This window comes from Bufo gargarizans, chromosome 3, assembly GCF_014858855.1.
Source record: "Bufo gargarizans isolate SCDJY-AF-19 chromosome 3, ASM1485885v1, whole genome shotgun sequence".
Taxonomy (NCBI): Eukaryota; Metazoa; Chordata; class Amphibia; order Anura; family Bufonidae; genus Bufo; species Bufo gargarizans.
In genome coordinates, this window is record NC_058082.1 from 560,527,592 (window position 1) to 560,537,253 (window position 9,662).

General features: G+C 40.8%; 1 protein-coding gene across 1 annotated transcript; it reads right to left on the reverse strand.

Moving 5' to 3' along the window:
- Nucleotides 1-232: 232 nt before the first annotated feature.
- On the reverse strand, nucleotides 233-9,308 carry LOC122933092 (OX-2 membrane glycoprotein-like). The gene is made up of 3 exons (XM_044287858.1): nucleotides 9,229-9,308; nucleotides 3,652-3,993; nucleotides 233-553 (listed from the first exon to the last, which is right to left on the reverse strand). Exons 1-3 carry the CDS (start codon nucleotides 9,299-9,301, stop codon nucleotides 237-239), a joined length of 732 nt encoding a protein of 243 aa, XP_044143793.1. The 5' UTR covers nucleotides 9,302-9,308; the 3' UTR covers nucleotides 233-236.
- Nucleotides 9,309-9,662: the final 354 nt, after the last annotated feature.

The window sequence follows — 9,662 nt, forward strand, 5'->3', positions numbered from 1 at the left end:
ACAGCTCTATTGAATATACAGACCTGAGGGACTTCACAATTGGGCATTAATGTAAAGGTCCTGTCTTTACATGAACACTGTGGGTGAAACTGATGCCTGATGCAAGGCCTGAGGCTACAGATCATGACATTTCAATTAAGATTGTTGGATCCTATCTAGGGTAGGAAAGACCTAAATATGTGAAAGTCCGAAGACTACTCAAGGATGATGACAGTACTTGTCCTAGAAGGTAGGATTCACTTACCTGTGTAAGGCACCAGTTTAGAAAGACGTTTCTCAGCTCCAAGTGTCGGGTGATTTACAATACAGGTCACGTTTGTCCCTTCTAAGGTCTCATTCATTGTTTGGGTCAGATTACTGATGACGGTCATGGTCCCATCAGAATTCACAATACTTAATGTTTGAGGTTCATATTGTAGGTCCAGTGAATGGTTCCATGAGATGTTGGGAGCTGGAAGTCCTGATCCACTGCAGGTGATAACCAGAAGTTTTTCCAACATCTCCGGGCGGTCAATTATCTTAACATCCAACGTTGGCTCGGATATTTTTTCTTCTATTTATAGAATAAATTTTAACAATAAAAATGTTTTAGATTCTTTATATTAACCCCATTTATTTAGCCGTTAACCTCAGGTTTTAGAGTAAATGAAACCTCTAAATTGTCACAATTGATGATGTTGTACATTTTAGCTGTAAAATATATGACTTTCCTCAACAATTCCCAAACTTAGAAAATGATGATAAAGTGATTAGTGATGAGCAAAGTTGTGAGAAATTCGATTTGGCTGCTTTGAAGAATTTCACAAAGACATTCCTTTATATGTAGCGGGTGCAAGACAGAGAGCGGCGATCGTGCCGCCCCCATCATTGAACCCCTCAGATGGCGGCATCTGATGCTACAATTGTGGGCTTTCAAGTGTTAATTCGGTAAAAAAAAAACATACTAACCTTATCCATTTGCTCACGGAGAGGCCGTTGTGGCCATCTTAATTGAAGACACCAAGCAAAATCTCGCTGGCCAGACACAGTGAAGTCATACATCACCCTGCACAAGATTTCACATGGTATCTTCAATGAAGATGGCCACGACGATGAGTATGTATTTTATTTTATTTGCTGCCATTTCAGGAAGAATAGATTAATTACCACAAAGTGCGAGGAAACTTGGCTTTGCGGCGAATAAAATTTTTCCTTAAATTCGGATCGTAGTACATTCGTTTGACTTTGATTTGTTCCAAACTAGGGATAAGCCAATCAACTTCGGATGAAGCATCCGAAGTCGATTCGCATAAAACTTCGTTCTAATACTGTACGAAGCAGGAGCTCCGTACAGTATTAGAATGTATTGGCTCCGATGAGCCGAAGTTATTAACTTCATAAATTAATTTGTACTGTAAAAAACCATTTACCGAACCCAAGCAATAACTTCGGCTCATTGGAGCCAATACATTGTAATACTGTACGGAGCTCCTGCTCCGTACAGTATTAGAATGAAGTTTTATGCGAAATCGACTTCGGATGTTTCATCCGAAGTCGATTCGCTCTTCCCTACTCAACATTAAAAGTGATCTTTTCCTCTAAAGAACACGTCATTAAAGGGTCTTTACAGAGTGATGGCCTATCACTCTGATTGACAGGGCTCTGACTCCTTGTACCCCTCCTTGATCAGCCGTTCTTCAGTAGTTCCGTTGATGGAACCCAACGCTGGAACTACACAGCCTTGTGCATTGTACACTGTAGTATAGTATAGTGAATGAAGCTGGTTAGTGCACTAATCACTTCAATGGGAACAGTGCTGCAGTAACCAGCTCTGTCCACTGCAAAACAGGTGGAGCTGTGGAGCCGGAGCTACTGCAGAACAACTGTTCTTTGTGGGTTCTGTATTCATGTATGTTCTTGGTTGTGGTGTTGTATTTTATAATGGTCTTGGTTCTGGTATTGTATTTATGTAATGGGATTGGTTATTGCACTGGTATTTATGTTATGTGCTTAATTATGGTTCTGTATTTATGTAATGTGCTTAGTTCTAGTTCTAGAGACACAATATCTCGACCCTCAGCCGGCTGGGAAACAGTGAAGCTTGTCAGCTCTCGCTATTTCAATAGCTCCCATTGCAGTGCGTGGGAGCTACAGAAACAGCTAGTGCCACCACATTCCTTTGTTTCCTTGCCAGCTGGTGGTCAGGACTGTGTCTCATCTCGCCTTAGTAATGGTGACATAAGACAAGCCCTTTAAATATTAGCTGTGTATTCTTTTCTCCATAGAGTTGGTACATTTAAAATTTGACTACTGTTGTCTCTATTTAGTGTATTTAATTACCTATATGGCTGCGGAGGTGTGTGTGTATGGAGTCCCCCCAAAATAACTTCTCACACAGAACGCCATGTACCTAAAGCCAGCCCTGCTTGTCATCATTACTTACTGCTTCTCCTGCTCAGACTACTCTTCCTCCTACTCTCCGCTTTGTCATTAGCAATCAGAATGTGTGGCAAGGAGACAACTCTACATGCCAAGCAATGTAATGGTCTGGAAGCTAAGCTCCACCTAGCCAGGTTGCTGGAAGTGCAGTTGCTGTCATACCACTTAGTGGATCTGCTGCCTTTACAGAGCTGTTGGTACCAGCTTTCAGCTGTTAGCCAGAGGTTCAGGAGAAAGACATCAGCATATAGCATACCAGAGGTGCCATCATCTTTATTTGCCAGCCACCATACCTAATCATCTGGGAAGAGAAATTGCACGAACAATTGCTGGATGTACTACAACTCCTATTTTGCACTTGGTAATCAGAGACTTTTATTTTCTACTTCTTGCCTGATTCCTTAAACCACCTTTTCACTGTACGGATCCCCAGGGAGCAACAGCCTGAGGGAGTACATCGGGACACATCATCTCATCACTACCACTCCCCATCCTCTCCACCAGCTTCTCAGGGTCTCACTGCAGTAGAAGTTTTATCAACTGGAGAGCAAGAGATGCTTCCGCAATTCTTGAGTGGGTGAATGAAACTAATTTAGTTCAGTCCTACGAAAGAACCACATGAAGTTCAAATTGGATAAACACACTGAGATGTAGGAGAGCTTCTCTTCACTCCAAAATATTTGCGTACTCCTTAAATCATAGTATCTTGCTATAATACTATCTAAAAAGCTATGTGTTGCTCCTTATTATACTCTGCTTTACATATGTAGTTATGACTGTATTGGTAATTTGACAATTGTATGTTTTTTTTTTCAGTGGACCATTGGTAGACGAGGCATTGAGCACCACAGCCTCTTCCTAGGCCAGTAACGTCACTGTACATCAGTCGCATGGCCTAGTTGTAGCTCAGCCCCATTCAAGTCAATGGGGCTGAGCTACAATACCAAGCACTGCCACTATACAATGTACAGTGACGTGCTTGGAAAGCTGTCGGGGGCCTGCATCACTCACTAGAGCTTCGGTGAGCATACCGGCTCCCTAAACCAGCTGATCGGCGGAGATACCGGGGCTTGGACCCCCGCTGATGTGATAATGATGATCTATCCTAAGGATAAGTTAACAATATCTTTTTCAGGATAACCTTTTAAATCCAAGAAAAAATAGGAGTGACCTTTCTATTTTTTTAAATTTTTGTAATACCAGATAATCTTAGTGATTTGTTAGGATCCTTACCGTACACATCGAGGCAAATTGTTCCAGATGAAGCTCCAACTGGAAACAGATTGAAGATACATTTAAAACACCCCTCATCCTCCAAAGTCACGGGGCTGATGATAATTGCTGACATATTGAGGGTATCTACAGAAGAGTGTTTCGCCCGATTTGAGTAGTAACCTAGAATTTTCGGCCCATAAACCCTACTGGTGGAAGCCACTGGGCCAGAAAAATTGCCCGACTCTTTCTGCCATGTGATTTGGATGACATTTGCTTTGGCGGACATCAGCTGACACAGGAGAGTCACATTCCTCCCTACTGCTGCCGATAGGTTCTTCTCACTTTTTACCGTGATGGAATCTGAAATAAAAATGACATATATAAATGATGTCCATAGTATTTTAAAGCATTTGTACATCATAGTTGTGGACACGGGGTGAAAGACACAAAAAAGCATTAAGTGGTTGAAGACATGGAGGGAGCTACCTTTTGAAAGGTCACTGAAGGGGACTACCAAGAGGATGGCATGGAAGAGGGCTACTAGGAACCTTCACAGAAAAGGGCTACCATCAGTAAGATATGGAGTGGAGGTTACAAAAGGCTGCCTGGAGAAAGACACAGAAATGGCTACCTACAGAAAACATGGAAGGTGGCTACCTGGGGCCAAACACAGAAGAGTGCTACTTGGGTTGTAAAGCTTAAAAGAATGGTGTCCTACATGGTAGAGGGTAGATGAAAGTGTGCCTATTTTCAAATGCATGCTGCAAGGGTTTTACATTGTCATGTTGGTTGATGCCCTCCTCCATTCTTGCTATAGATCAGATATGCAAGTGTTTTTATTTTGAAGGGACAGTCCCACTTTTGACCTGTATGCCTATGTTGCGCTTTGCCTCTTAAAGGTCACTCTTTTTAAACTTCTAAAAGGTCTGGATTAATAAATTTACTAGATTAATCTAGAAACTCTCTGCCTTGACCAAACTACAAATTAGACCTAAAATTGTATATTATTTCAGAATGTTTAATGTAATTTCTATATTAACATTATTTGCCTGCTTATATACACACATTAACAAAAAAAAGTTGTTGGAATGAAGCTTTCTTTGTGTGAATGTAATGATGATAAATGTAAGTGAATATAATTAGTGTTGAGCGAATCAAAGCATCCGAAGTGGAATTCGTTTTTAAGTTTAGGAAAAGTTTGATATGCAACAAATCTGAGTTTCCTTGCGCTTCGTAGTAATGAATCAGTTTTTTCCTAAAATTGCAGCTACACATGTTACAAAATGAAAGTAAGATGCCTGGGAACACAAGATCACCCAAAATGCTGTGCATCCAGCCAATCTGCAGATAGCCATCCCCTGTGATGTCACAAGCCAATAAAAGCCTCATCCTGCGCGGTCTCCACCATTTCAATGTGAGCCGAGTTTAGGGAGAGACGTGAGAAGCACAAATGTACTAGGGACATTGTTACTGAAAACTGTTATAAAAATAATATTTGATAGGAAGAGTGCAGGGAGATCGTGACCCAATCTGCCAACATCTTGTACTGAAAAGATCCAGCTGATAATAATGAGTCATGAACTGAAATCAGCTCATTAGCATGCGGCTTTGTGTGTACATTATGATGTAACCATCTGTCACACCAGTAAGTGAAGACATCTAAGGCACTTTAGTAGTTAATGATTGTATATAATTAGTTAGATTATAATCAAATATCCACATGACAGGTTCCCTTTAAATATCAGAATTATGGGTTTGGCTATGACATTACTTAATTCTCTTAGGATACTGGGGTATAAGCCATCTGGTCCTGGCGATTTGTCTATTTTAATCATTTTAATCTTTTTAAGACGCCAGACAGGGCACTTTTAATGGGGAATTTACTTTTACATTCTGCATTTCCTATATCCAATTGGCAAGAAGACAAGTAGTGTTCGATTTCTTTATTGATGACGCTTAGCAGTTCCTCCCTGGTGTGACTCCATTTACCTAGGCTGACCAGGTGCAGAACCGTGTGACATCGACCTAGCTTTGCATAGGTGATATGCTGGAAGACCATTGTGAACTGTTCTTACATTAGAGGGTGAGGATATAGTGGTGGATGAGGAGGCAGAGGAGGACATTAGTGCAGAAATCCCAGCATTACAACGCGAAGGCGGCATTGCCATCATCTGACCAAATTAACATGTGTGACACTTTTTTTGAAAGTCCAACGAGTACCTTTAGGCTTTACAGGGTTGCTCACAATTTAGCCCCGCCCAAAATGCCAGGACAGTAAACACACCCCACAAATAACTCCATTTCGGAAAGTAGACACCCCAAGGTATTTCGTTGAGGCACATATTGAGTCCATGATTTTACTTTTTGTTACAAGTAGCGGAAAGGGAGGGAGACTTTGTGAGAAAAAACAAAAAAAAAATCAATTTAGCTAACTTGTGCCAAAAAAAAAAAACAACTTCTATGAACTCGCCATGCCCCTCACGGAATACCTTGGGGTGTCTTCTTTCCAAAATGGGGTCACATGTGGTGTATTTATACTGTCCTGGCATTTTAGGGGCCCTAAAGCGTGAGAATCCAAATGCCTAAAAATGCCCTCCTAAAAGATACTCATTGGAATTTGGGCCCCTTTGCGCACCTAGGCTGCAAAAAAGTGTCTCACATGTGGTATCGCCGTACTCAGGAGAAGTAGGGCAATGTGTTTTGGGGTGTATTTTTACATATACCCATGCTGGGTGAGAGAAATATCTCTGTCAAATGACAACTTTGTATATAAAAATGGGAAAAGTTGTCTTTTAGAGAGATATTTCTCTCACCTAGCATGGGTATGTTTAAAAAGACACCCCAAAACACATTGCCCTACTTCTTCTGAGTACGGCAATACCACATGTGTGACACTTTTTTGCAGCCAAGATACGCAAAGGGGCCCAAATTCCAATGAGTACTTTCAGGATTTCACAGGGCATTTTTACACATTTGGATTCCAAACTACTTCTCACGATTTAGGGCCCCTAAAATGCCCAGGCAGTATAAATACCCCACAAGTGACCCCATTTTGGAAAGAAGACACCCCAAGGTATTCCGTGAGGGGTATGGTGAGTTCATTTAAAATTGTATTTTTTGTCACAAGTTAGTGGAATATGAGACTTTGTAAGAAAAAAAAATAAAAAAAATAATCATTTTCCGCTAACTTGTGACAAAAAATAAAAACTTCCATGAACTCACTATGCCCATCAGCGAATACCTTAGGGTGGCTACTTTCCGAAATGGGGTCATTTGTGGGGCGTTTCTACTGTCTGGGCATTGTAGAACCTCAGGAAACATGACAGGTGCTCAGAAAGCCAAAGTGCGTAAATTCTAATTTTTGCACCATAGTTTGTAAACGCTATAACTTTTACCCAAACCAATAAATATACACTTATTGCATGTTTTTTTTTTAATCAAAGACATGTAGAACAATGCATTTAGAGAAAAATGTATATAGAAATGTAGCTTTAATTGAAAAATTTTACAACACAAACTGAAAAAATGTTTTTTTTTTGATAAAATTTTGGTCAATTTCGATTAATAACAAAAAAAAAGTCAAAATGTCAGCAGCAATGAAATACCACCAAATGAAAGCTCTATTAGTGAGAAGAAAAGGAGGTAAAATTCATTTGGGTGGTAAGTTGCATGACCGAGCAATAAACGGTGAAAGTAGTGTAGTGCAGAATTGTAAAAAGTGGTCTGGTCATTAAGGGGGATTAAGCTAGGGGAGCTGAGGTGGTAAAGTACTACTAGAAAAAGTACCCGGCTCTGCCCGAATGTGAAGTATTGTTCAGTTTATGTGTTTATTGGATTTGTTCCAAAGCTGCCTCCTGCCAATCCATGCCCTGTTTTTTATGGGGAAATCGCTAGCAGCCCAATTTACCCCGGCAGATATACGCTGTTTATTTATTAACCTGCACTGCACGCCGCCCCTTTAACTGTGACCTCCACAGCACCACACCTCTTTAACTGTGACCTCCACAGCACCACACCTCCTTAACTGTGACCTCTACAGTGCCCACTCCCTCACCAGTGACCTGTAAGGGTAAATGCCAACGTTCAGAATTAATGTGCGGAGGTATTCGCAGGGAAATCTGTGAGGACAATCCACATACGGATTTCACTCTATCCATTGAAGTGAATGGAGAAAATCCAGTCATGAAAAAAAATATTGACATGCTGTGGATTTTAAAATCTGCATCGTGTACATGAGAATTTTAAATTTTCATAGAATACAATGTGCACGACCTACGGTGCGGATTTTCCGCACGCAAATCCAGCAGCAAAATCCACGCCAATCCAGATCATGTGCATTTAGCCTAACAGTAAAAAAAAATAAAAAATTGAGTTGTTATGGAAACCTGGTGTAAATTTGTGTGTATGTCAAGACTGAAGGACCTGAGAGCTTCTATTGGCTGATAAGGGTCATGTGACTGTGTGTATGTCAGGATATGAGTGAGGGACCTGTAAGTTTCTATTGGCTAATAAGGGTCATGTGACTGTGTGTATGTCAGTGACGATATGACTGAGGGACCTGTAAGTTTCTATTGGCTAATAAGGGTCATGTGACTGTGTGAATGCAGTCAGAATGTGAGTGAAGCTGTGAGCTCCTATTGGCTACTACATCCTAAAGAGCTGAGTCCTTTACAAAACTCTTCCCAGACACCTGATGTAACTATGTGCCGAATTTGGTGTCCATTGGGTTCAGGGGTTTGGATACCAATAAAGGACAGACAAACAGACATTGATTTAGGAAATTTATATAATAAACTGGTACTAGTATAAATGCTGGTACTAGTATATACTATTATATAAGCATTATGTACTATTATACACTGATATTATTATCCACTGGTACTAATATATACGGGTATTATTATACACATACTATTATACACTGATACTATTTTCCACTGATATTATTATCCACTGGTACTATTATAGACTGGTACTATTATACACGGATACTATTATGCATAACACTGGTACTATTATACACTGATCAGAAAATCCACATCAAATTTGGTGCAGAAACACAGAAATCCACACAAAAACACAGACAGATTTTCTGTTTTGAAGCCAGCCCCGTCTGCAGGGAAGTGAAGGAGCAGAAGAAGCTGGGGCAGTGTTCCTCAACTCCAGTCCTCAGGACCCACCTGCTGGTCATTATTTGAGAAGATCCCACAGAATGAAGACCTGTGGGAAGTCCTGATGCACAGACACTAATTATATCACCTTCTCAATACTCAGGAAATCCTGAAAACATGACAGGTGGAACCTTAGGACTGGAGCTGAGGAACACTGGTCTAGGGTAGGGAAAGGGTTAATGCATGCACATCCTGCGGTTAACACACGACTGTACGGTACTTGCACCCGTCTGATAGAAGTCAGCTTGTCGTATGTAGATGGGCCTGACGCGTTCATATGCACGTGTCTGCATACAGCAGTGTGCTGCTACTTGTAGTCCTTCTGTGCCTCTGCACTGCAGCCATGGTGGCATGCCCCTGAGCTCCTCTTCTACACGGTCGGGGGGCGCTGGCCTAACTCTCGCCCGCATTGTCCAGTACTTACCCCCATATACAGGAGAGAGCGCGCAGAGAATGGCAGCGACTGTAGTAAGTGCAGACATCTGTCTTGGCTTCATGGTTTTTGGCGGCAAAATTACAACAGTTTCACTTTCACAGATTTTTTTAACCCTTTAGCTTCAAAAAGAACAGTGAGCTCTGTCTGCTGTATTGTATTGTTATGCTTAACCGTTGCTTTTTATAAAATACTACTTTATCTTTTAAAAAGTTATATATATTTATAATGTCTTCATTGCTGCATAAATGAAACGCTTTCTAAAATACTTTGGTGGTTTTCCTCTAGATTCTTGGTGTAAAAAAAAAATCACAAAATTTGAAGCAAAAGCCATTTTTATCTTTCTTTTCCCCTTATGCTGCTGAGACTTATTAAAAAGTGTGCGGAGCGCAGCAGAAGGGGCAGTTTGTTGTCACCTTGTTGGA

Coding starts and splice junctions, on each gene's coding strand:
- LOC122933092 (XM_044287858.1), bottom strand. CDS start 9,301: ATGAAGCCAAGACAGATGTCTGCACTTACTACAGTCGCTGCCATTCTC. Junction 3,994..9,228: donor GCTCTCTCCTGTATATGGGG/GTAAGTACTGGA, acceptor TTTTTATTTCAG/ATTCCATCACGGTAAAAAGT. Junction 554..3,651: donor AATTTGCCTCGATGTGTACG/GTAAGGATCCTA, acceptor TTCTATAAATAG/AAGAAAAAATATCCGAGCCA.